Genomic DNA, 27,068 nt, shown 5'->3' on the forward strand with positions numbered 1-27,068 from the left:
GACCCCACCCCTGGACTCACTGAGCCAGTTAGGCCCCGGGGGAGGAGGAAAAGCGCTCTTCGGGCACCACCCTCCTCTAGATAAGCCTGGAATGTCAAATATTTGTCCGGTGGGCGGGACGCAACAGGGAGGTAAAGCCCCTCCCTCACCCGACCAGGAGAGCGCATGCGCAGGCGGAGTCCAGTCTTCCTCCCGGCCACGCCCTTGCAGCTGATTGCAGTTCACTCCAACAGCACTCCATCCTCTCCTAAAACTTCGCTGGCGTGTATCGCCCCTCGCCAGGCTCCAGTCTGGGCTCTACTCCTAGACAACAGAGCCCCGGGCCATCCGGGCGGTTACCTGATCTAAGTCTCACCCTTCCTGGCATCCCCATCCATTCAACCACTAGACCTTCACGCTCAGTTCAGTTCAGTCGCTCAGTCCAGTTCAGTCGCTCAGTCGTGTCCGACTCTTTGCGACTCCATGAATTGCAGCACGCCAGGCCTCCCTGTCCATCACCAACTCCCGGAGTTCACTCAGACTCACGTCCATCGAGTCGGTGATGCCATCCAGCCATCTCATCCTCTGTCGTCCCCTTTTCCTCCTGCCCCCAATCCCTCCCAGCATCAGAGTCGTTTCCAATGAGTCAGCTCTTCGCATGAGGTGGCCAAAGTACTGGAGTTTTAGCTTTAGCATCATTCCTTCCAAACACCCAGGACTGATCTCCTTTAGAATGGACTGGTTGGATCTCCTTGCAGTCCAAGGGACTCTCAAGAGTCTTCTCCAACACCACAGTTCAAAAGCATCAATTCTTCAGCGCTCAGCTTTCTTCACAGTCCAACTCTCACATCCATACATGACTACAGGAAAAACCATAGCCTTGACTAGACGGACCTTTGTTGGCAAAGTAATGACTCTGCTTTTGAATATGCTATCTAGGTTGGTCATAACTTTCCTTCCAAGGAGTGAGCGTCTTTTAATTTCATGGCTGCAATCACCATCTGCAGTGATTTTGGAGCCCCCCAAAAATAAAGTCTGACACTGTTTCCACTGTTTCCCTATCTATTTGCCATGAAGTGATGGGACCAGATGCCATGATCTTCATTTTCTGAAGGTTGAGCTTTAAGCCAACTTTTTCACTCTCTTCTTTCACTTTCATCAAGAGACTTTTTAGTTCCTCCTCACTTTCTGCCATAAGGGTGGTGTCATCTGCATATCTGAGCTTATTGATATTTCTCCTGGCAATCTTGATTCCAGCTTGTGCTTCTTCCAGCCCAGAGTTTCTCATGATGTATTCTGCATATAAGTTAAATAAGCAGGGTGACAATATACAGCCTTGACATACTCCTTTTCCTATTTGGAACCAGTCTGTTGTTCCATGTCCAGTTCTAACTGTTGCTTCCTGACCTGCATATAGGTTTCTCAAGAGGCAGGTCAGGTGGTCTGGTATTCCCTTCACGCTAGGTCCTTTTTTATTCATCATTCAGCACAGGTAGGTCTCAACGTCAGGTTCCCAGGGAATCCTCCCGCTCGAGGTAACCCCTTGGTACCTCTAGCTGTCCTGAGCGCATTTCCACTGGAGACGCATTCATGAGTGTACAGGTCCTTGCTGAGTAGTAAACCCAAGCGTGGGACGGCTCCCCCAGATACCCACGCACCTGTCCGCCCCCTGCCCCCCACATGATAATTCCTGATGTTAGGACTCTTGAAAAACTAAATTTGTTAAAACTACGTTGGTCCCCCTGCTTTGCTGAGCTCCCTTACTTATTTTCAGATGGTCCTCCCAGATCACCCCATTAATACTAAACACCGGATTCCTGTCCCCCAACCGGCTCTCATGTCTTCTGCCACCACTAAAACAACTCCTAACACGATAAATCGTTTGTCTCCCTACCCCACCATCCATCCCCTACCCACCCCCCACTCTAACCCAGCCCTGTGAGAATATCCTTGAGGAACTGCTAAGTCACTTCAGTCGTGTCCGACTCTGTGCGACCCCATAGACGGCAGCCCACCAGGCTCCCCCATCCCTGGGATTCTCCAGGCAAGAACACTGGAGTGGGTTGCCATTTCCTTCTCCAGTGCATGAAAGTGAAAAGTGAAAGTGAAGTCGCTCAGTCGTGTCCAACTTCGAGACCCCATGGACTGCAGCGTACCAGGCTCCTCCGTCCATGGGATTTTCCAGGCAAGAGTACTGGAGTGGGTTGCCGTTGCCTGAGGAAAGGCTTATCCAAAGTCTATCACTGGACCTGCTGGGCACATAGTAGTAACTCAAGAATGAATGAATGGTTGACTAGGCGCTCTTCCCGTATTCCATCAAAAGTAACCTTCCCTGTGGCCACAGGAGCTTTGTACTAGAGTGTCATCTGTGCCTCTCCTTCCAACCCGCCCTTGCCCTAGTTAACCCCTGCTCTCCCTCCAGATTTTCCCCTCAAGGCACCTCCCTCTGTAGCAAGGGTAGCCACTGCGGTTTGAAATTTCTGTATTTCACTGATAAATGTCCCCCATCCTCACCCTGCTACTAGCTAGTGTTCACAAGTCACGAATGAATGAATCAGAGATAAGATACGCGAGAGACGTCAGAGAGACTCCAACGGCACAGACAGATTCCTTTTCCAAACAGTACTTTGGGTATTCAGGAAAAAGCAACGTGGTGCGGTGAGCCTGCCTGCAAGCTAGCGGAATCCCGTCCTCACTGCAGCGCTTGGAAGCCTGCCACTAAGGCAGTGGGCGCTCCAGCTGCAGGTACATGAAGGTCTGAGCAGATGGTGGGGTTCCTCACCTGAGGAGTGTGGCTTTTCTCGTGGAACTCCAAAACGAGGAATGGTGTAAAACTCACTCTCCTCACTCCCAGGAAATAATTCCGTTGTCGGAGGATTTGAGGCTGAGCGCTTGCTTGGGGTCCATCGCGGCGATCCAAAGTCGCCAGCCCAGGCCCATCCCCACCCTCAGCGGCCAGCGGCCCCCAGCTGGGCCAGCTGCGACCCTTTCTTACCTATTCTAGCAAGCCTCCAGAATAGCTAGCTCACTGGGTTCCCTGGAGTTTTCATTTCCATGTATTTGCTCCGCGAATAGCCGCTGAGTACCCACCAGAGGGCGCACTGATTCCATCGACGGAACCTGGTGTTGCGGAGCAGGGAGGAGCTGCTGGCATTGGAGACTTCACCCTAAGATAGCCTAAGTGAAAGGAGAAGCCCTTAACATCGCCTCCCAAGTCATCTCCCCTGAGAATTCTTAGTTCCCAGACCAGGGATCGAACCTGTGCCCCCTGCAGTGGAAGCACAGAATCTTAACTACCGGACTGCCAGGGAAGTCTCAATGATCTGATTTAATGTTTAATGACACAGGAATAAGGGCATAAACTGGGACATAAGTGAGGAGGCTGCTAGGGAGATGCGGGTAATCTGGCTTTGGGAGAGTAGAGCTGGGAAAATTTGGTGACCATGTAGTTATGCGTCTGAAAGTCAAGGAGGTGTCTAGAGGTCTGCAGCCCAGGGGATCATGTTAAAAATGGGGGACCCTCACCCTCTGGCCCCTCTCCACAGTGCCTGCACTGGTTTATTACTGACTAGACCTTGGCACCCCCTCCTCCAGTGGTCACGGCTCTATCATCTTCAGGGCCTATGGGAGGGGGCCAGCAGGGAAATACTCTCAAGGACAGGGCCACCTTCTGAGGGGCCCATAGGCACCTGAGGCCGCTGGGCTGACAAGGCATTTAGACTGTGATCAGAGTCCAAGGCAGCCCAGGCTGTCCTGATCTCCACCCTGTCCCCACTTAACCCTTGGCTCTAGACATCTGCCTAGTATGGTCACCCATACTGGGTCTACACCAGATCAGTCCTCAGCAGCCACTCTGCTATGGTCTGGGATGGAGGTGAAGAAGGGTTTTGGAAGGGGGTCCCTGGGTCAGGGTCTGAGGTGGAAGATAGTTGGACCTTAAGAGAGGAGAGTATCCCAACCACAAATGTGTTTCACTAAAAGCACATGGGAGGGGCAGGCCAAGGTGGTGAGTAGATTCATTGAGGGTCACTCCAGGAGGTTAGAAACTATCAGCCACTGACTAAGAGAAAGAAAGGGAGGGAGCGAGGGAGGAAGGGGCAGGAAAAGGTCTCAGAATCAGCCAGGGATGACCAGGGTGTTGACTGGCTCTCAAGAAAGGGATGTGTGAAGGGTCAAGAGCTCCTCTCCAAACATGCTGGTTCTCTATTCCAAAGTGATGCCTGGTCCCAGAATATTACTGGCTGTCAAACCTTTGCCCACTCTATTTGCTACCCGTCCCTGCCGCCCCCTCCCCCCCCACCATTCCATGCATAGAGAACTTGTGTCCTCTCTGGATGTCCGGTTTGCGTGGGGTGGCAATGGTGGAGGAACATCAGGGGAACTCGCCTTTGGGCTGGCGCAGGGTTGAGGTTCAAGCCCACTCTTAACCTGGCGAACAAACTGGCCAGGGATACGGGTGAGAGGGTGATTCCACACTCCAGAAACAGGCGGGCTGAACTCTCACTGGGAAGCGAAACACGCTGACCTGGCCTTACCCTAGGCAGATGGCAGGTGGATCCTTGGGTCGATGTTGCCTGAACTCAGGTGCTCTCGGGGAATGGTGCCAAGAATCGGTTTGGGAGTTGAACAAAGGTCTTGGTTAGTTTCCTCCGGCTCAAGAACAGCCCGAGGCTCACTTATCCTCTTCTTCCTCAGGCTTGACCCGGGTAGCTCAGCAGCGGCGAGTTACTGAGCTTTGTACCCTGAATTCCCACTCGGCCCGGCGCATCCTAGATGAGGGAAGCGCCAGGAATCAGGTATAAGAGCTGCTCATCGTGGACTTAAGATGCGGAGGGCTGAGCTAGGTACCCAGCAGAGGCGGGTTGGGTGAGAACCGCTGAGACCGCGCGCGAAAGCAGGGCTGAGCTTTTATCGATCGATGCGCTCGGCGTGCAGCGCGGTTAATGGAGTGGGCCAGGGATGGGTAGGGGCGGGGCGGTGAGCTCCGACTGGGAAGGACTACCCTAGAGGCTAGTTCCTATTGGCTGGCCGTTTGCAGGAGGCGGGTCCTGATTGGCCCGGCTGCTGTGAAGGCTGCGAGCGGCGGGGTTAAGAGCGTCGCTGCCTGCCGGGCCTAGGCACGAGACCCGAGCTGAGTCCTCCCCTCTCGCCCGGAGCTGCGGTCCCTGCCATGGATCTCCTCTGCCTCTACCGCTCCACCCTGCTCATGGATGGCCTCCTGTTCCTCCTGATGCTCGCAGATCCTGCGCTCCCGGCTGGAAGTCGGCCACCGGTGGTGCTGGGTGAGGCGCGCGTCCAGTTGTGGGTCCGTTCGTTCGTGCGTCCGGCTGGATGGGGTGCAGGCGGGGCTGTCTGCATCTCCTCTAAGCACGAGGTGGAGGAGCGTATGACTGTCTTGTCACCTGGGTCGGTCCGTCCACTTCCCGCTATGCTGGGCGCGGGTGTGGTCAAACTCTTGTCACCTTTCCCTGTAGAACGTGGGACTAAGTGGGAGGGTTTATGCATCACGCGTTTATGCATCGGTCCGCGGGGTCGTCTCATTTCCAAGCTTCGCCTCTCCTTATCCCCATTTTTTAGCTGGAAAGACTGAGGCTTTTTGACCCTACTCCTGAGGGTAGGCGGTAGAGTGCCCTCGAAGTTGGCCCCCAGGGGCTTCAGTGTTGACTTGGGCTTGGCTAGTAGGCTGTCTCCCTCCACCCTTCCAGCCCGACACATTTAGGAGGGGCATTACTGAAAGTAAGCTCTTTGAGGAAGGATTACTCTCCTAGCCTGCCACCAGGGCTTTCCCCTAACTTATCAAATATGTGGCCTTGGGCCTGAGGGAGGAGGCTCAAGGGAATCTGAGGATGGATACAGGTGGAGGGAAGGGTTGAGACCCTTGCTATGAACAGATGTTGTATGGCACCCTTACCCCTGTCAGACCTACTTGGACTGTGCTGTGTTGGGGCTAGGCAACCTCCCAGTCTTATCTCCTCCTCGCTTCTAGCCCAGGGAGCTGTACAGAAGCCAGCAGTATTTCCTTGTGGTGGGTATGGCAGGGATGAGATCTCTGTCTTGGGGGCTTTGGATGCCTCATACAAGCCATCATTCCCACGAAGAGCTGGGGTTGGCAGGCAGTGTGATCCCAGGGGTCCTTCACCAGGAACTCTGGGCCAGGACATGCTCCCTGGGGGATGCTGGGCCCAGGTTCACCATGGAGTTTGGGCATATTTGGCCTTGCCTTCTGTAAGTTTGCAGGATGATCTCCAGAGGTAAGGTCTGTGCTAGGCAAACACAGAGAATCCATCCATCACATCAGGGGTCAGGAGACGTTTCCTGGAGTGCGCAGCTGGAGCCTGAGGCCAGGAGAGTTCCAGGCAGAGGGAACTATGTATCAGAGGGAGGAATCTGAGCAGTGCAGGCTGTCTGTAATGGAGTGGGGGTAGGAGTGGATGGTCAGGGCTCGAGACTGGTTGGGTCACCTGGACATCACCCTGGGGGCCTGCCAGGAGCATAGTGTGGACCTAAGGAGTACTGAGTATGAAGAATGTGGCGTTGGGAAGTATGTGGTCTCTGATTGGACAGATCCTAGGCCTTTTCTCCTGGATTGGTGCTAAATGGACTCATTTATTCATTCAGTTCTTAGTTATCCTCCATCACAGCAGAGGAGCCTCAGGGTGTACCTAGAGACATAGAGCAACTGGAATTCTAACCTGTCTAGCTTCTCAGAGAATGAGGCTATTGACATTAGTCCTGGGAAACCCCATGGTGGGCAGCAGACAAGCTGTTTCTGGGCACAAAGCAGGGACCTGACCTTGGCCATCAGAGGATTAGCATCCAAGGGTGACAAGTCTTCGTGAGTAGGTCTCCAGTTGGTGGTAGAGGAAGTAGAGGCCAGAGGAGGAATACAGAAGGCCCTGGGCAGTGGGATGGAACTGTACCAAGCTATTTCCACCTCTTCCTGTATTACTTGAGGAGAAAGGCACGTGGATGGCTCTTTCCGTAGTTCTAGGAAGTGACCCTTTTAGAGACCACATGCCCTGACCAAGGCAAAGGGTATCCAGGCAGAGCAGATCTGGTGACTTCCTCCTTCAGATATTTCCTCTGTGGTGGACACAGTGACCAAGGTTTCGCCACTGCACTGTCTAGTCCACAGGTGTGTCATCTAGGGCCTGTCATGCTCCCCACTTCTGCACCACATCACAAAGGGAGATGAGAGCCGGGGCCATACCTCCCTCTCGTGTCTGCCCTGAGGACACTGTAGGTTGGTGCCCAAGGAGGGCTTGTCCTCTGCAGGGCTGGGTTCACAGCTGGAGTCCAGTGAATGCCCAGGAGAGCCAAACACTGGTTGTCCTATTAGTGATGATGGACCCTACATGGGGCTATGTTTGTGGCATGTGGGAGCAGTGAGGTCTCAAAGGTCACTGGGAGAAAAGGTAAAGGTCACTGGGACTGAGAAGGGCCTTGAAGGTGGGACAGTAAAGGAATGGAAGTGGGTGGGTTTGAGTGTCACAAGAAGTTAACAGTTAATGGAGAGTATGCGGCCCACACGGAGAAGGCAGTGGCAGCCCACTCCAGTACTCTTGCCTGGAAAATCCCATGGACGGAGGAGCCTGGTAGGCTGCACTCCATGCGGTCACTAGGAGTCAGACAGGACTGAGCGACTTCTCTTTCACTTTTCACTTTCATGCATTGGTAAAGGAAATGGCAACCCACTCCAGTGTTCTTGCCTGGAGAGTCCCAGGGACGGGGGTGCCTGGTGGGCTGCCGTCTCTGAGGCCGCACAGAGTCAGACACAACTGAAGCGACTTAGCAGCAGCAGCAGCATGCTGCCCACAAGCATGTAGACACCTGCAGATGCCTGGAGCCAGCAGGTTGACGATCTTCCTATCTTACCACCAAGCCATCAGAAGAATGTCGACCAGCTGATCACGCTCTCTTTCAACCTTTACTATGAAACTTATCACCCTCTTCAAGTTGGGACACCCAGTTTTGAGGGCAGGAGCCCACTGTGGCCCCCTTTGCCTGGCACAGCAGTAAAGCAGGACTCTATATAGACTGAACAGGTAGAGAGAAGTCATCAGTGGAGCCTGGCCACACCCATCCCCATGGGGCTGTGGCTGGAACCGTATGTAGCTTCTGGAGAGCCATTTCCAACCCAGGGTCCAGGTGTGCCAAGGTGCTGGGGTCCCCAGATTATTTGCCCTCTGGGATCTTTAGCAGGATTTAGCAGCTGGGCTCTGACCTTTAGTAAGGTCTGAGGGCCTTGGTAGGCTGGCCGGTGGCAGCTTCTCTCAACCTTTTTTGTTCATTGTCCCCTTCCGCAAGCCTGTCCCAGAGTGCCTTCTTTGGATTTAGCTTTGACTGGTTAAGTGGCCATAACCGCTGTCCTGTTTCTTGATCCTGCTTTCAGAGTATAAGACCCTGCCTGTGAAGCTGTAACTGGCCTCTGTACCCTGACACCGAATTAAATCTCAGAGACAGAAGTTTGGGTGACGTAGAAAAGAATAGCTTTACTGCTTTGCCAGGCAAAGGGGGCCACAGTGGGCTCATGCCCTCAGAACTGTGTGTCCCAGCTTGGAGAGGGTGATACGTTTTATAGTTAAGATTCCAAGAGAGTGTAATCAGCTTGTGAACATTCTTCAAGGTATTCTTCTGATGGGTTGGTGGTGAGATAAGGAGGATCATCAACCTTCTGGTTCCAGCCAGTCTTTGGGCATCTACATGCTTGTGGACAGCATCGGTTCAGTTCAGTTCCGTCGCTCAGCCGTGTCTGACTCTTTGCAACCCCATGGACTGCAGCAACCCAGGCTTCCCTGTCGGTCACCAACTCCCAGAGCTTGCTCAAACTCATGTCCTTTGAGTCTGTGATGACATCCAACCATCTCATCCTCTGTCGTCCCCTTCTCCTCCTGCCTTCAATCTTGCCCAGCATCAGAGTCTTTTCCAGTGAGTCAGTTCTTCACATCAGGTGGCCAAAGTATTAGGAGTTTCAGCTTCAGCGTCACTCCTTCCAATGAATATTCAGGACTGATTTCCTTTAGGGTGGACTGGTTGAATCTCCTTGCAATCCAAGGGACTCTCAAGAGTCTTCTCCAATACCACAGTTCAAAAGCATCAGTTCTTCAGTGCTCAGCTTTCTTTGTAGTCCAACTCTCACATCCATACATGACTACTGGAAAAATTATAGCTTTGACTAGAGGGACCTTTTTTTTTTTTGGTGAAGTCCCTGCCTTTATTGAGGGCTTCCCTGGTGGCTCAGAGGTTATAGCATCTGCCTGCAATGCAGGAGACCTGAGTTCGATCCCTGGGTTGGGAAGATCCCCTGTAGAAGGAAATAGCAACCCACCCTAGTATTTTTGCCTGGAGAATCCCATGGATGGAGGAGCCTGGTGGGCTACAGTCCATGGGGTCGCAAAGAGTCGGACACGCCTGAGTGACTTCAGTTTGACTTTCACTTACTGCCTTTATTGGAGAAGGCAACGGCACCCCACTCCAGTACTTTTGCCTGGAAAATCCCATGGATGGAGGAGCCTGGTAGGCTGCACTCCTTGGGGTCACTAGGAGTCGGACACGACTGAGCGTCTTCGCTTTCACTTTTCCCTTTCATGCATTGGAGAAGGAAATGGCAACCCACTCCAGTGTTCTTGCCTGGAGAATCCCAGGGACGAGGGTGCCTGGTGGCCTCCCGTCTATGGGGCTGCATAGAGTAGGACTCGACTGAAGCGATTTAGCAGCGGCAGCCGCAGCTGTTGCCTTTATTGGCCAGCAGGTTACTCGAGGGGGATGAAGTGGGAGGAATGGGTAGCCCCGATACTGTGCTGGCCATGCTTCACAGGCTTGTAGGTGATGGAAAACTCTCCTAGGTAGTGGCCGATCATCTCAGGCTTGATTTTCACCTGGTTGAAGGTCTTGCAGTTGCAGACGCCCGCCATGGCGGGCAGGATCATCATGCGGCAGGTTTGTCTTCACCACCTGGAGTTTCTCCATGGGCGGCACATCCTTCTTGGCTTGGCGTAGCCGCTTCAGCAGCAGTTCTGCTTCCTCCGCAGACCATGGTTTAGCTGCCGCTGCTGGTACACACTGTATAACTGCATCAGCTGCTCATAGGCCATGTCCAGCAGCTGGTTGAGGTCCACGCCGCCGCAGTAGGTGAACTTGCAGAATGTCCACTTCCTCTTCTGTTCCACTTCCATCGTCTTGTCAGTTCTTCAGAAAGACTGGACGGGCCTTTGTTGACAAAGTAATGTCTCAGCTTTTTAATATGCTGTCTAGGTCCTAGCTTTTCTTCCAAGGAGCAAGTGTCTTTTAATTTCCTGGCTGCAGTCACCATCTGCAGTGATTTTGGAGCCCAAGAAAAGAAAGTCTGTCACTGTTTCCATTGTTTCCCCATCTATCCGCCATGAGGTGATGGAACCGGATGCCATGATCTTCATTTTCTGAATGTTGAGTTTTAAGCCAGCTTTTTCGCTCTCCTCTTTCACTTTCATCAAGAGGCTCTTCAGTTCCTCTTCACTTTCTGCCATAAGGGTGGTGTCATCTGCATATCTGAGGTTATTGATATTTCTCCCAGTAATCTTGATTTCAGCTTGTGCTTCTAGTCTTTCCCATTCTATTATTTTCCTCTATTTCTTTGCATTGATCACTGAGGAAGCCTTTCTTATCTCTCCTTGCTATTCTTTGGAATTCTGCAGTCAGATGGGTATATCTTTCCTTTTCTTCTTTGCCTTTCACGTCTTTTCCTTTCTCAGCTATTTGTAAGGCCTCCTCAGACAACCATTTTGCCTTTTTGCATTTCTTTTTCTTGGAGGTGGTCTTGATCACTGCCTCCTGTACAATGTCACGAACCTCTGCCCATAGTTCTTCAGGCACTCTAACAGATTTAATCCCTTGAATCTGCTTGTCACTTCTGATGTGGGCAGCATACCATCCGTAACATGTTAACTTCTCCTACCTGGAGGGGGTTTTGAAATCTGAAAAATGGCTCAAAGCTATATTGTGTGTGGAGAACAACAGGGCCTTGCCCCAAGGCTGCATGGTTGTCTTCTGACTAACTTTTCTCCCAGGTCTCCCATCCCCTGCCTTTGCTAATTAACCACTGCTTAAATCTGCCCCTTGGAACTCAGGGAAGTCATGAGGCAGAAAGAAGCCTATTTCCCGTAATCAAAGAAATGGTGGACACAGAAAGGCTTTTGTGTCTAGGAGCCCCACACGGCCCTGCTGAGTATCACCTGCTCTACAGCCTCGGACAGCTGTGGGGAGAAGGCCGCTGGGTATCCAGCCAGGCCCAGGGCCTCATTCATGCTCTGTGTCCCCCTGCAGTGCCCGGTGACATGGGCAACCAGCTGGAGGCAAAGCTGGACAAGCCATCCGTCGTGCACTACGTCTGCTCAAAGAAGACAGATCACTACTTCACACTGTGGCTGAACCTGGAGCTACTGCTACCCTTCATCATTGACTGCTGGATCGACAATATCCGGTGAGGGCTGGGGCACAGCAGGGTGCTGCACCCTGACCTAGTCCAAAGAGGCCTCCAGAGCCTGTTTCTAGCTCATCTGTGCCTCAAGGGACCTCCAGGTCACTGACCTTTCTCCCTTCCCCAATCTGGTCTGCACTGCCTCTGTGCCCTCCCAGCCAGAACTTTCTCCCCTTCCCTTCTCCAGTGCTTCTTGCCCTGTTTGTGGTTTCTTGGCCTCGGTTGCTATTCACAGCCTTGCTTTGCGCCACCACCTCCCCCTACCCCAATACCTTCCCTTGCCTCTGCCTTGGTCACGCCTGCTTCTCCAGCTGCTTGTTTTTCCTGGGATTCCTTTCCACTTGCTTTCACTCTGGGCCACCCTTTGCCTGATCAACTCTCTCCCATTCACTCTTTAAAACCCAAGCCTGGGACTTCCCTGGTGGTCCAGTAGTTAAGACTGCACTTCCAGTGCAGGGGGCTCAAGTTCGATCTGTGGTCAGAGAACTAGATTTCACATGCCACGTGGTGCAGCCAAACAAACAAATCTCTACCATCCCTCTCCCCAGACTGATTCCTTTGTAAAGTCTCCCTGCCACCCCTCAGAGCTCTTAATCTCTCTTTCTGCCTCTTCTAACTTGCATTCCTGGCCTGCCAAACAGAGTTTTCTAGGATGTTTCTCCCATTATAAGATAGTCACTGATGAGAATTACTCATTATTGAACATAGACACTATGTATTTTACGTATTTTCTTCTTTCTTTGTTTTTTGGCCGCATTGTGCGGCTTGCGTGATCTCATTTCCCCAGTCATGGCTTGAACCCGGACCCCAGCTGTAAAAGTGCTAAGTCCTAGCTGCTAGACCACCAGAGAATACCTCCCCCACTTTTTTTCATTGAGTCTTACAGCAACCCTGTGAAACAGTGCTGTAACTTGTGTTACAGATGAGGAAATCTGGAAGCTCAAAATGGTTACAAAATTGTTTGGGGTTACTCAGCTAATAAATGGCAAACTGGAATTCAACCCAGAGTTGTGTATCTCTGAGCTCAGGGTTCCTGAGCATATTCTGAGCACACGGAGCTCCCTGAAGGCAGGGACTGTGTCTCTTTTATCTTTAAAGCTGTAGAACCTGAAGCATAATTGGTGTTCAGTAAGTATTTGAACTGAATGGAATCTTACAAATTAAAATGTTTTCCTTGGAGGCACACTGCCTGGTTCCAGCCAATTCTCTGGGTGTCCTGCCTTTCCCTGTTGTTTATTTCACCAACTTTCTTGACTCTTTTCCTCCTCCTTGTGTGATCAGGGCTATTTCTGGGATGTTGATATGCATTTCTATTTTTGTGGTGGAGGCGTAATGGTCTCAGGTAATGCCAGCTGGAGGGGCAGACTAACCCTGAGAGGGGCTTGTCTATCTTTCTTGGGCCTCTGACCTGTTGGGACTTGCATCCAGACCAGAGTGCTTTGGCCTTCTAGAACTTTGTTGAGTGGTCATTGGGATGATCTCCAGATCGCCCTGGAGAGAGTGGGTCCCAGGACTTTTATTTGGGCCAGTGTTGGGTACTTATCAGCTTTCTGTGGCTGATCCCTAAGGGTGGGTGGGACTCAGGACCTCTGGGGACTGCGGGTCTAGCCTGTGTTTCTTCGGGCACCTTTGCCTCCTTATTATCAGGGGAGGCTAGAGCAGAAGTCCTGACCTGGCACAAGGCTCTCCTTCTGTCTCCTACCACCCTGGCCCCATCATTTCTCCAGGCCTTGCCCTCCAGCTCACACAGCAGCCACTGGTGCTCAGGGTTTCTCTGTCTGGTTTCTTTGTGTGTTGCATTCATCATCTGCCTTGCCCTGGATCATGTTAGGGTGGATGGCGGGAACTGAATCCACGGAGAGGAAGTGGTGGGAGCCTGCAAAGTTAGGCTGCTCGAGTTTTGGGGTAGAGTGTGATGTTCATTGCAGAGCCAGGCCTGGCAGCCAGGTCCCTCTCCCCACAAGATCTAAAATGTGCATTCTCATGTGGGTGACAGTGAGGAGACGGGAATATTGCCTGTGGGTTCTGGAGCCAGTCTCTGGAGTGAGCCTTGATGGGGTCCTCCTTTAGATGGGCTTACTCAGATCTGTGGGCTTCCCTGGTGGCTCAGTGGTAAAGAATCTGCCTGCCAATGCAGGAGATGCAGGTTCGATCCCTGGGTCAAGAAGATCTCCTGGAGAAGGAAATTGCAACCCACTCCAGTATTCTTGCCTGAAAAATTCCATGGACAGAGGAGCATGGCAGGCTACAGTCTATGGGGTTGCAAAAGAGTCAGACATGATTTAGCAACCAAACAGCAACAACTTGGATCTATGCTTTACGAACTTGCTTTGTTACTTTTTTGGTCTCTATACATCTGACCAGACCTGAGGATGGGAAGGGAATATGGCTCAGGGCCCAGGACAGTATTGGGACATGTCAACTTTGGTGTTGCCTCTGGGTCACTGGCTCAGTATCCCTTCCTGGCAGGCTGGTCTACAACCAAACGTCCCACACCACCCAGTTTCCCGAAGGTGTGGATGTGCGTGTCCCTGGCTTTGGGGACACCTTCTCACTGGAGTTCCTGGACCCCAGCAAAAGCAGCGTGGGTATGTAGCCCTTCCTCATGCCCCCTAGGGAATGGGGATGGAGGTTCTGAGGGGTTCCTAGAGTGGGAAGAACCCTGCTGGTTTGAAGGGGTGGCTCGTGAACCATCTCTGATCCATTGTGGGCACAGAGCTATAGAGTGCTCTCCTGGGGATCTCCTGGCTGTAGATGTCACAGTCTCCTTGGTAGGCGTGGTGTGGTTGGCTGACAGCGACTGTACTCTGTCTAAACCTAAGCATTTCTGTCTATAGGTTCCTATTTGCATACCATGGTGGAAGGCCTTGTGAGCTGGGGCTACGAACGAGGCAAGGATCTCCGGGGGGCCCCCTATGACTGGCGCCGAGCTCCAAGTAAGTGGCTGCTCTGATTTCCCCCTGGAGGCCATGGGAGGTGAGAAGGAGGAGATCACAGCCACCACAGGCCCTGGGCCTTCCCCTACACCCGAGTCTCTGGCATCCAGCCTAGCTGTCACTGCTCCCATCCCTGATCACCCTGTCCTGTCTTTCCCCCACCCTCAGCCCAAGATTTCCAGGCCTCTGAGCCCTGGGAATAGCAAATGAGGCAGAGGAAGGGGAAAGGAGCTCCTCTGTTTGCTCCCTTTGTGGAAATTGAGGGGAAACCAGACCCCTCCCCTTGGAATTTTCACACTCTCCCCACCCGTGTAGTCCTGGGTCTGGCCTGACACATGGTTTATGGTTCAGGCCCAAGGACCCTTCCTACCTGACCCCCGCCTGGCTTTGGCCTGCAGATGAAAACGGGCCCTACTTCCTGGCCCTCCGCAAGATGATCGAGGAGATGTACCAGCTGTACAAGGGCCCTGTGGTGCTGGTGGCCCACAGTATGGGCAACATGTACATGCTCTACTTTCTGCAGCAGCAGCCACAGGACTGGAAGGACAAGTACATCCTTGCCTTCGTGGCACTGGGTCCGCCCTGGGGGGGCGTGGCCAAGACCCTGCGTGTCCTGGCCTCAGGTAAGATCCCACCTGGCCCAGCGTCAGGAGGGCTGGTGCTGGGGGTGACACAGTCTCTTTCCCTCTTTCGAGTCTTCCTGGGCTACCCTCATGTCTCTTCTCTTGGGTCCAGAGCCTTCCCTCTCCAGAGTGGTATTCTTTTCCAGACATCTCTTTCTAAAAGAGAATATAACACTACTTCTAAATTCACCTCTCTAGTCGATGACCCTTGTTATCTGTGTAAGTTGCTTGCAGCATGTGCATAGAGGGACATAACTGTTGGTCATATAGGGCACACATGTACACATGCACAGACACACACACACACACACACATACACACACACACACACACACACACACACACACACACTGTGTGGGCCTGGCTGGTCTAACTTGGATTGATCCAGAATTTTCTGGAGGAAGGACTTCCCAGGGGTGCAGGTTCAATCCCTGGTCAGGAAACTAAGATGTAACTGCCAAACAATAAAAAAAAATTTTTTTTAAGTTATCTGCAGGAGACTTCTCCCTCTCTTTGACCCCCCTCCTCATTTCTTCATCCCCACCTTCACCCCAGAGAAGGAAGGCTGGGCTTCGGCTTCCTGTTTATGAGTTACACCTCACTCTGTAGCCGCAGGCAGCCTCTGTGGGCAACACAAAGAGGAAGCAGGTGCAGATTTATCTGGGCCCGCTTGGTTGGCAGTTGGGAAAACTACCTCCTTCCCTGTTCCTTTCCAATCCACCTGCCTTTTCACAACTGTTAGAACCTGCCAGCTGGAGCCAGAGGGCTTTCCTCCCTCTGCTAGGACTGGATATGAGCCCCATGGCCCCTCACTGTGGGAGCCGTGAGCCAGGGCTGGGCCAAGCATCTGACGAGCGTTCTTCCTCAAATGACCAGCATTGCCTGACCTGCCTGTTGGTCACATGATCACTGTGATCAGGCTTCTGTCCGTAGTGACCCTGAATTAGTTGGACAGTGGATCCAGTTGTAGTGAGGACTCATCACACTGTCTACTCTGTCCAGCCTGAACTTGAAAGGAAAGATGTGGGCATCCTCTGAGTTTGAGACAAGTTGCTATGGGGGAATTCAGAGCTGGCCCTGAATTTCAAAGCTTCCCCATGAGCCCCCTTAGAGCTTTGCTTCAGACACTGGGAAACTGCTGTCAGGCCTTGGCAGTCTGGGAGTGGGGGTGGGGCAGGAAGGGTGGCAGTTATGGACCCCTAGCTAGGGATTCCCTTTCCTGAGGGGTCCTGGAGCCAGGCCCTGTCAGGCAGAACTGAAGGTCTGCAGTCAGAGTGGGGGTGATGGGCGGCCCTGGATTCTGAGTAGGACATGGGGTCCGTGTTTCCTGCTTCTCCTCTGGAGATCTCACTGACCGGTGGTGTGTTTGTGGTGTTGGCATTTCTCTGTCCGCGGCCTCCCCTCCTGCCCTGTCTCCTGGAGGCCCGGGTGCCCAGGTGCCAGGTAGGTGGGTGGGATGAGACCAGGGCTGGCTTGGCTGTAGGTCTGAGCATAGGAAGGGAAAAAAGGTTTATAAAGCTCAATGTAATAAAGATTCAGAAGAATGGGTCTCTGGGCTGCCAACCTGCTGATTCACCTTTGACAGAGTCAGTGCATACCGGCCAGGTGATAAGTACTCTGAGGAAGGTATTGTTTTTATTATTTATTTATTTATTTATTTTTAAGTTTTTTAAATTTTTTAAATTTTTTTAATTTTAAAATCTTTAATTCTTACATGCGTTCCCAAACATGAACCCCCCTCCCACCGGAAGGTATTGTTTTTAACCACAAATCACCCTATGGGTATGTGCTCTTGAACCTCTAGTGACAAAATGCAAAAGGAAAGGAACAAGTCTTGGTCATGTGCTTCCCAGGTGGAGCAAAAATACAGGGAAATAGGGGAGTTGTCAATGATGTCCACAGTGTAGCAATGGTGGAATGCTGGCTGGGCACTGGCTGGGGGCTGGCAGGGGGCCTGGTGGTTAGTACGCTGCCCAGCTAGTTGGCATTCCTTAGCAAAGACTGACCTAACCCCACAGGAGACAACAACCGGATCCCAGTCATCAAGTCCCTGAAGATCCGGGCACAGCAGCGGTCTGCTGTCTCTACCACTTGGCTGCTGCCCTACAACTATACCTGGTCACCGCAGAAGGTCTTCGTGCACACACCTAAGGCCAACTACACGCTGCAGGACTACCGCCAGTTCTTCCAGGACATCGGCTTCAAAGACGGCTGGTCCATGCGGCAGGACACGGAGGGGCTGATTGAGGCCACAGTGCCGCCTGGCGTGCGACTGCACTGCCTCTATGGTACGGGGGTCCCCACGCCAGAGTCCTACGACTACGAGAGCTTCCCAGACCGTGACCCAAAAATCCGCTATGGCAGCGGTGATGGCACTGTGAACTTGCAGAGCGCCCTGCACTGCCAGACCTGGCGTGGCCTCCAGAAGCAAGAAGTGTCATTGCAGGCACTGCCCGGCAATGAGCACATCGCTATGCTGGCCAACACCACTACCCTGGCCTACCTGAAACATGTGCTTCTCGGGCCCTGATGCCCGTGGCGGGCAGGGCCATGGGGTGACCCAGCCACCGCTGCTTCTTCTGGCTTCTTCTACCATGGCCCACAAGTTTAGCGGTTTGTGACTGATCATCTAAACTCCTAGATCTTGGATTGTGAAATGGGGAAATGGTGTTTTCTTATCCTTCCTCTCTGGAATTGAGGAAGACATAGTCTGGACTTACTTGAGGGACCCTTGATGGCAAGAGTGCTACTGCTGGTGGAATTGTGACCTCAGGATAGCTTCATAAGGGAACTGACTGGCACCTGGCCCCACTCGCCAGTGCCAGAACCGTGTGTTCTTCCTACCCCTGTGGCCTTTTCACACTTGCCCACCAGGCCCTGACTCCTCGGCCTTCTGATGAGGGATCTTACTGGCCTGTGGTCCCTAGGATGGGCTCCTGGTCCCTAGGGTGCACCTTCTCACACACTGGCCACACGTCGGCCTGCTACTGGCCATGAGTGGCTGGAGCTGCTGGATTCCCTGTGGCCTAACTGCTCACTCAGTCCAACTGTGGCTTTCTAGGAGCTGCCCAGTTCCCCCTGCAGGCAGGGGTGGGTTGTTGTCTTCTCCATGTGTTCCCAGTGTTCCCAGGGCCTGGGGCATTCACTCCTACCTCTCTTACCTCTAAGAACAGCCTAGCTCAGGGCTGGGGACTGGGTCCCAGGAGCCCTGATCTCCATGGTTGGTCTGTGTACACAGTATTGATGCTATCTCCCTTCACCCTGGGGCTGTGGGTCAAGGATGAGAGTGGGCCTGGTGCCTCACCCTTTAGGTACTTATGAAGAAACAGAACTCAAGGAAGCAGCCAAGGCCAATCAGAGCCACCCAGAGCTGCCCTCTTGCTAACCTGCCACATAGCTAGCTGCCCTGCCCTAGGGTCTCTGTAGCACCCACATAGGCTGACACGGGACTGAGAGGAGGTGGGACTCTTGCTCACTCTGCCCAGCACCTGTCTCTAGCAAGTAGCTCAGTGGTGTTTAGTCAGCAGGGATGAGCCCAGAAACTCAAGTGGGCCCCTGAGAGAGCCAGGTGCCTTGAGGGTCCCCTCCAGAGGCGCTGCATGACTCTCCCTGTGACAGGAGGGATAGAGGATCAGGATCTGCCTTGGTGATCTCCAAGTAGGCGACGGCCAAGACTTGGCCTCTAGGGTGGGGCCCTAAAGCCACAGTCAGGATGGACTGTGCTTCGCTCCTACAAGGTTTCTGTAAAGTGGGATTTTCTCTGTCACATTCATACCCAGCATCAGTTTTTCCCTTCGTTCCTTAGTGGGGGGCCCCATATGGGACTCTGAGCAGGTTGTACCTCGATTCTGGCAATAAAAGTATTCTGGATGCTGTAAAATGCCCTGGCCTAGCCTCTGCTCTGAGCATGAGAGGAGGGAGGCAGTGGAAGGTGAGGGGGCTAGAGAGGCAGGTAATCAGGGGGTTAGACCCTGACCTTTTGTGGGGCCTTGATGGGGTCTCTCATCACCAAACTGTGGCTCCTGTGCTCCTCTTTGGGCTTTATCCTCCTGCCCTCTCTCCGGGCATCTAGTTCCCGTCCTGGGACTGAGAACCAGGATGTGAAACATTCCTGTTGGAGAGAAGCTCCTGTCCTCTCCCTGCGCCTATCTGGTCAACAGACCCCAAATGCCACCTGAGAGCTGGCAGCCAAGGACAATTCTGCCTGTCACTGGCAGGACTGGACTCCCCTTCCCAGCCTCTACCCGCCCTCAACTTACAGGTCTCAGCACCCTTTGAATTTTTTTAGAATGCCACCCTTCTACTTAGCTTCATAAGCTCATCTGCCCACCATCTGTCCGTCTCTGGGGACAGGGTAAGACTGAGGAAGGGGGAGAGACCAAGATGGGCAGAGACAGGGACTGAGAGACTGGGGAGCAAACGGAGATGGATAAGGTCAGAGAAACAGAATGTCTGAGACAGGAAATCATGCATAGGGATGGTATTCAGGCCTGAATTTTGTTGTGCAGAGCTGAGGGCCAGTGTGGGTGGTGGGAACCCCAATTCCTGCCTCCTTGAGTAGGAGCCTGGCTAGCCTAGGTTTTAGGCGTCAATACATCCTGGGCCAGTAGAGGGCGATCTGAACCCTCTCACTACACCAGTTACTGGCCCAGCATGGAAAAATGTGTTGCCCTGAGGGTTAGGAGGTCTAGAAGTACATTGGATGTATTTCTAGAAATAGAAATACAGCTGGATGTCTAGAAATCCAGCTGCATCTCTGGCCTTACCCCCAGGTCCTGCCCAGCCTGTTAGCTATGCCCTGACATCTTATCTGATACTCACTGCCTTATAGCCACCTTCACCCCTGGCCTATTTCAATCCCACTTCTACCCTTGGTTTCACAGCTGCAGAGAAAGGATATGGAGTCAGAGCATGCTTCAGGACTGGCAGATGGGTTCAAACCTGAGCTTTACCAGCTCCAGCTAAGCAGTCTGACTCCCTGAGCCTCAGTTTGTTCATTTGAAGAGTGGGTATGAATAAATGTACCTTCCACGGTAGACCTGAGGAACACTGATGGTGTTACAGAACATCTGATTCAGCACTTGGTTCATAATAGCTTTCAGGTGGCAGGATGCTGGCAGGGTGTGAGACAGTGAAGTCGGAGGTTCTGGGAGTTTGCAGGTCATGTATGTTGCTGATACAGGAACAAGTGGACTGGCTGCCATTGAGTGACACAAGTATCCAGAGCCCTTCCTCTCCAGGCCAGAGAGGCAGGAGGGATTGATCCAGGGGGCAAAGGGTCAGACTCTAATGATTCCAAATATATACAAGCGGACATACCTCAGACATACTGCGAGTTCATTTCCAGACAACTGCAATAAAGTGAGTATCGCAGTAAATTGAGTCCCATGAATTTTTCTGGTGCATCTAAAAGCTGTTTACACTATAGCCTATTAAGTGTGCATTATGTCTAAAAAAATGTACATACCTTACGTTAAAAATACTTTATTGCCAAAGAATGCTAACCATCATTTGACAAAATCAGGTTGCCACAAACCTTCTAATTGTAAAAGATGCAATATCTGCAAATCACAATAAAGCCAAGAGCAATGACACCTTATGCCTGTACTCTCATTCACATTTAGGGAAAATAATCCAAGCAGAGAAAGCAAGGAGGGCAGCACCAGTGAAAGCTTTTCAAGGATCATCATTTCAGGTCTATAGGGAGGAGATGGAAGGGCTTTTAGGCATTTAGATATGAAATCATTCCAATCTATTTTAGGAGCACAGCTTACTCTGTGGGGAATGGATTAGAGACAGAAAGATAGGAATTGGACGGCTCTTCTGGCTGGGGAGAAGAAAACCATGAGATGCAGAGCCTAAGGGCCAGAAGGGGTCATCTTCTGCAGGGTCACTGCCTGGTGGGGGGGGTTTTTTGTGTAGTCACCCTGAAAGGAGAGGATGCGCAGCTGTGAACAAGTGTCTGGGGGAAATGCCTCTATGGCCTAGAAGAGAATCATGGCTTGAGGTGTGGAAGCTAGGGGCTAAGCTCAGCTTTCCGTGAGAACAGGAGGCCCTAAACACAGCCCCGGAGCTACCAGAGGAAAAGGATCCTTAGAAGAAAGCAGAGGAGGAGGAACCAGAGAGAGGAAGAAAGGAGGATGCAGTTCCAAGAGGAGTCAGGCAGGATGAAGACTGAAAACGCTCCTCATGCCTGGGCCCCAGGGAGGCCTGGAGTTTGCTCTTGAAGCCCAGCTGTGTCCATGTGTCTGTGGGGACTATAAAGGATGTGCGGTAGTCGGAGGTCGCGTCCTGGGTCTGTCTCCGCAGGGTCTCTAGTAGCAGTGTTGGCGGCAAACAAAGTAGGGAGGCTCTTCAGAGTTCCTCGTGTGAGCTGTATGGGGTCCCCCCCAACCCCCGCACCGGGAATGTGGCCCAGGCCAAGAACCACAGAGGAAACGCATGTGGGGTCACTTAGAGTTCCCCCGTGGATGCGTCCTCTCAGAGGCCCAGAGAGTCTCCAGAGTCGGGGAGCGGCCATCCAGTCGGCAAGCGTGACTGGGCCCGGGTCCTGGGAACCGGGACCGCACGGACGGGTGCCGCAGCGCAGCCCGCTGAATCCCTGAAGCAGCCGCGGCCTCCCGCTGGCCGGAAGCGCCGCCGCCCGCGAGCCCTGCGCTGAGCCGCGCGCTCTGTCCCGACGCGGCGCGCGCTATCGCGATCCGGCTGCGGGTGACGTGGCGGGGGCGGGGCCTGAGCGGTCGCGGCGGGGGCGGCGGCAGCACGACCGAGCATCCTGGAGGCGCCGGGCCACCGCGAGGTAACGGGCCGCGGGCGGGCGCGCCGGGCGAGAGGGGCTGGAAGAGCGCGGCCGGGGGGAGGGGGCCGGGCGAGGGGAGCGGGGCCCGGGGAGCCAGGCCCGGGCCGCGCCGGCGCCGCGTGCGGGATGCAGTCCCGGGAGCCCCGCGCGGGCCACGCAGGCCGCGGGCACGTGAGAGACGCTGCGCGTGAGCGCGCTCCCTTCTGAGGGGAAAGCCGTGCGTGTGAGCGGTACCTTGAGCGTGAGGGGAATTGCAGAAGTGTAAGGGCTGAGTGTGTGAGGAAAGACGCCGCGTGTGTGTGTGTTTGTGTGAGAGAAAGAGAGAGTTGGTCTGAGGGTGACTCTTGAGTGTGCGAGACGCGGAGTGTGAAGGTGACGCTGTGTGTGAGAGAGACCCTGGGCGTGAGCATGACTCCCATGAGTGGGCGAGAGACGGAGAGAGGAGATGGTGAGAGGCCGTGAGTGTGAGAGAGCCCGCGGTCAGAGTGGCCCCGAGTGTGGCCCTGGGAACACGAGAGAGAGCGCATGTGGGTCTCATTCTGGGAAAGAACCTGTGCTGCGTGGGAGAGACTCAAACTGAGCAAGGCTCACGGGGCAAGACTGAGCATGTGAGCGCCTGAGCCGAGCTCTCTGGGAGGCCCTGGGGGGCGGACAGGCTCCTGTTGGACTTGGAGTCTAGCCTGTTGAAGGGAGGACGGTGTGCTCGGTTTAGTGTCTTCATATCCCGTCATCTTGTTTGATCATCTCATGTTAAATGGAAGACGATATTTGTGAAGCATTCAGAGAACTCTTCACTAAGCACTGAGCAAACTGTCTGGGCACCACTTGTGTTATAGGCAGTGATAAGCAGGAATCAATATTTAATTTAACATTTGTTTTTGAATACCTCCGTGTGCACTGGTCTGTGCTTGGTAAAAAGAATTCAATCTCTGTCTGCCCTTGATGGGGGCGAAAAAAAAAAAAAAATACTGCCAACAAATCTAGCGCCCAGTGGCAGAAAGTTCAGCCAACTGCTGCTTATCTCTCAGGACTGATGCCTGATTTTGAAGATCTGGGAGGAACAGACTTTTGAAAACCTGTGAGTGCTTCCTGAAATCATTTTCAACTCTCTTTTCTTGCTGGGAGGCCCTTGAGTAAACGATCCAGGCTGCTTGCATTGCTGAAGCCCTGCTGTGTATTGCTGGCTTTTGCTTGCCAACTTTGGCCTCAGATTATCATTTAAAGTTCTTTATATTTGAGTTTTCTTTCATGACAAATATGTGGGAAACCACAAGCCTGATGTTCTCCTATCTGCCTCCTTCCCTGTCTATCAAGGTATTTTTATTACCGCCTTAGAGTAAATACTAGTTATATGGCTGATTTCCCTGGCATTTCTTGGTACAGGAAATTTCCTGACCTATGCCCTCTACTTCCTGTTGTAGTCTCCAGGATGTGTGGATACTTTTCTATAAAAGTGAATGAAGTGGTGCTCATGGGACCTGGGACAGAGGGAGCTGCAGTTGTCTAGACATGCATGATCTGAAGTGACCAGGCTAGTTTTCAAGGCAGGTGTTCAGTTACACCCCACTGTGGGTGTAATGGGACTTCTCAGAAATTGAGTGCTACCCCTGCTGGGCATGTCAAAATTAGATTTTACAAAAGGAAATAGGGTCTTGCTGCTTACTAGGTTCATGTTTGGATAAGTTACCTCTCACTTTTTGTTGCAGAGATTAATTCGACAAGACAGACACTTGGAATTAGGTCTGACTGGGGAGACTTCATTTTCTTCTTTGTACCTGACCATTTATGATGAAGTGGCTTGTGAAAGTGTGATGGTTGCTTATTTCCTCACAGGTGAATAAAATTGCTCTGCTCTTTGTTAACTTTCTTGGATCTTTGTGAGTTGTAAAGAGTTTTAGTTACTTGAGTACAATGTGGGTACAATAGTAATAAAGAGAATGGCTCACACATAATTAACAATTATGTAACACTAAAATTTATTTGATAAATTATATATTTATTATCTCTCTTTCTAAAGAGTAATTGTGGTGGTTTCCGACTCTTTACAACCCTGTGGGCTGTAGCTTGCCAGGCTTCTCTGACCGTGGGATTCTCCAGGCAAGAATACTGGAGTGGGTTGCCATTTCCTTCTCCAGGGGATCTTCCTAACCCAGGGATTGAACCTGGGTCTTCTGCATTGCAGGCAGATGCGTTATCCTTTGAGCCACCAGGAAAGTCCCATAATTAATGGTACTTGCAATGAGCAAGTAAAAATAGGAAACTGAAGCCATGAAAAAGACTAGATATCAAGTATTGTTGAAAAGTGAAGACATCTGTTCATTGTGACTGGGAAATGAGTTTGATCTTGAGTTTCCTGGTATCCTAGATGAAAACTCAAACAGTCACATAATTTTCATTATTTATGAAATAATAAAGTACAGTAGTAAATATACATAAATAATAAATATATACACATATAATTTAAGTTTAAGCATTAAAAAAAGCAATGCATTTTCATCGTGAAGTTTTGTAAAACTCAAAGAATTTTTAAAAAGTCTTCTGTGTTATCACCGCATTTAAGATTTTATCTTTTTTGACAGCAAGTTTTTTGGCATAGTCATCAATTATAAAAGTTTTCAAATCTAGCTTGTAAAATATTCTTCATAATTGAACTGTGAAAGATCCACTTTTCCCCCCCAAAAAATTGCATATATTATTTTCATGGTTAAATTTTCATGAAATTTTAGTGGTCTGATGAATTGCTTTATTATTTGCCTCAGGAACTTGGGAAATAGGATAAAAGCTATCAGAAAGCTTTATCTGTGTCCTTACAAGTGGGGTTTAACACTAGTTTCTCAAGACAAGAACGGGTGCGTGGAATTGTTTAATGGAATTTATCTTTAACAATGATTTTAGAGACTTTTAGAGAAAGGGAAACTGAGACATACACACTCAGGGACACAAGGAAATGTGTGGAGAAAGATGTCAGCCAGAATGCTGAGGAAAAAGGTGGGAGAACGGTGTTAGAGACAAAGGTGTATGTTAGAGAAAGAAAGAAAGAAAGAAAGTGAAGTCGCTCAGTCATGTCTGACTCTTTGTGACCCGGTGGACTGCAGCCTACCAGGCTCCTCCGTCCATGGGATTCTCCACGCAAGAATACTGGAGTGGGTTGCCATTTCCTTCTCCAGAGGATCTTCCCGACCCAGGGATCGAACCCAGGTCTCCCACATTGCAGGCAGACGCTCTAACCTCTGAAGACGTTTGTTTGATGAGCTCTGAAAGCCCTGGACTCCTTTGGTTTCTGGAAACTGCAAATGATTCACTGTGACTGGACCATGGGAGGGACTAGTCTGCAGCAGGGGGTCTAGTGATAAGGCCCTGCTAAGAAGGTTGAAATTGATCCTAAACCTCTCAGGCAGCAACTGAGGGAGGGTTTCTAACTGTGCTTTGATACCAACCAGCTCAGTAGATAATAAGGTTATTCTGTGGTGAAACTGAGGAGCCAAAGCAGTTTTTTCCTGTTGTAAGTCTGTCTCCTACTCCTGAGCTACATCCATCTCTTTCATGGAGGTGGCCCTTTTTTTTTTCCCCTCAGAATTCACATAATTTTAGCCTTCCATTTTCAGGTGTTCTAGATCCTTGCTGATTTTATGTTAACTTGTTCTATTGATGACAGGTGTCTCGACATTTCCAACTATAATTATGGATTTATCTGTTTTTCCTTTCAGATCTGTCAGTTTTTGCTTCATGTATTTTGAAGCTATCCTGTTGGAGGAGATACACTTTCAGAATTTTCTTCTTGGTGAATTGACCTCTTTATCATCTCTTTTTTCTTCTTACTCTGAAGTCTTTTGTCTGATGTTACTATAGTTAACTCCCCGTTTGTTTTGATTACTGTTTATATGGTTTTTCACCATCTTTTTATCTGTGATTTATTTGTGTCTTTATATTTCTCGTGGGCTTCCTATAAGTTGCATATTGAATTTTGCATTTTTATCTAATCCAACAATGTCTGTCTTATAATTAATGGGTCTAGATCATTTACATTTTGTGTTGTTACTGATGTGGTTGGATTAAAATGTGCCGCTTTGCTAGTTGTTTTCTGTTTTCTATTTATTTCATATGTTCTTTGCTTCTGTTTTCTACCTACTTTTGGACTGAGTATTTCTTTGAGCTGTTTTAGCTGTACTGTTGGCTTACTATTTATACTTATTTTTTTAGTGGGTGCCCTAGTTTCTCAATGTACATCTTTAATTAATTACAGTCTGTCTTAAATAATATTTTCCCATAGTACATATGTATAAGTATTTATTAAGTTGTGCAGGTAGAATTTGTCCACTTTGTAGTTTATATGTAATATCTCAACATATACCTTATATAATATTACATCATTTTCACATATATGAACCTTACAATAGTTTAACTCCCAGTTCTTTTTTTCTATCTTTGTACTGTTGTCATACATTTTACTTTTACAAATGCATTAACACTGTACTGCTACTGTTTTTGCTTTAGGTAGTTAGATATATTCTAAAGCAATTAAAATAAGCAAAAATTATATTTTTAATATTTATCTCAGACCATTTGATATTGTCATAGAATTCTCTCTCTTTCTGTTTTTTTGGGTTTTTTTTTTTTTTTTTTGGTTGTGCCTGGAGGCATGTGGGATTTTAGTTCTCTGACCAAGGATCAAACCCATGTCCCTTGCAGTGGAAGTGCAGAACCCTAATCACTGGACTGTCAGAGAAATCCCTGTCATACAACTCTTAGGTGCTCTTTTTTTTTCCCCCTCCTTCTGATTCTTAAGGTTTTCATTTCTCTGCTGAAATTCCACCTCTGTTCGTACATGTTGGCTAATGTTTCCATTAAAGCTTTTCATGTATTAATCATAGTTATTTTCTTTTTGTTTTTTTGTGTTTTTTTTGAAAATTCTTTTTTTTTCTTTATTTAAATTTTTATTTTCACTTTATTTTACTTTACAATACTGTATTGGTTTTGCCATACATTGACATGAATCCGCCACAGGTGTACATGCGTTCCCTGTCTCATAGTTCCAGTATCTGGATCATTTCTAAGTCTTGTCCTGTTGATTAATTTGCCTTTTGATAGTGGGTTGTTTTTCTTGCTTTTTTTAGGTGGCTTGTGATTTGTTACTGATTGGCAGATAAAATATGTGGGAAAGCAGAGACTGAAGTATATACTTTATTCTGGGCAGAGGGTACAGGTCTTCTTTTGCTAGCCTGTTAATGTGGAAGTTTGAGTCAAAAATGAGTTGGGTTTGGGTTTTATTGCTGTGG

At 50.5% G+C, this 27,068-nt stretch overlaps 2 protein-coding genes and 1 pseudogene across 4 annotated transcripts in view; 2 read left to right on the forward strand and 1 right to left on the reverse strand.

Moving 5' to 3' along the window:
- On the forward strand, positions 5,024-18,873 carry PLA2G15 (phospholipase A2 group XV). Its single transcript, XM_005692174.2, has 6 exons — positions 5,024-5,261; positions 11,281-11,437; positions 13,904-14,022; positions 14,272-14,370; positions 14,769-14,993; positions 17,012-18,873. The coding sequence occupies exons 1-6, from the start codon at positions 5,150-5,152 to the stop codon at positions 17,521-17,523; spliced, it is 1,224 nt and encodes a 407-aa protein (XP_005692231.1). The 5' UTR covers positions 5,024-5,149; the 3' UTR covers positions 17,524-18,873.
- Positions 9,732-10,242, reverse strand: LOC102172090 (annotated as a pseudogene).
- Positions 21,737-27,068, forward strand: part of SLC7A6 (solute carrier family 7 member 6) — a 30,951-nt gene continuing 25,619 nt past the window's right edge. Inside the window, exons 1-2 of one of the 3 annotated variants that reach the window (XM_018062188.1) lie at positions 21,737-21,792; positions 23,499-23,625. The gene's annotated coding sequence lies outside the window, so the exon portion shown is untranslated. Of the gene's footprint in view, positions 21,793-21,884; positions 22,871-23,498; positions 23,626-27,068 lie in introns of those variants that run through there. The other 2 variants (XM_005692175.3, XM_018062189.1) reach the window with 2 other exon arrangements.

The sequence above is a fragment of the Capra hircus genome, chromosome 18, assembly GCF_001704415.2.
Source record: "Capra hircus breed San Clemente chromosome 18, ASM170441v1, whole genome shotgun sequence".
Classification (NCBI taxonomy): Eukaryota; Metazoa; Chordata; class Mammalia; order Artiodactyla; family Bovidae; genus Capra; species Capra hircus.

Coding starts and splice junctions, on each gene's coding strand:
- PLA2G15 (XM_005692174.2), top strand. CDS start 5,150: ATGGATCTCCTCTGCCTCTACCGCTCCACCCTGCTCATGGATGGCCTC. Junction 5,262..11,280: donor TCGGCCACCGGTGGTGCTGG/GTGAGGCGCGCG, acceptor GTCCCCCTGCAG/TGCCCGGTGACATGGGCAAC. Junction 11,438..13,903: donor TGCTGGATCGACAATATCCG/GTGAGGGCTGGG, acceptor CCTTCCTGGCAG/GCTGGTCTACAACCAAACGT.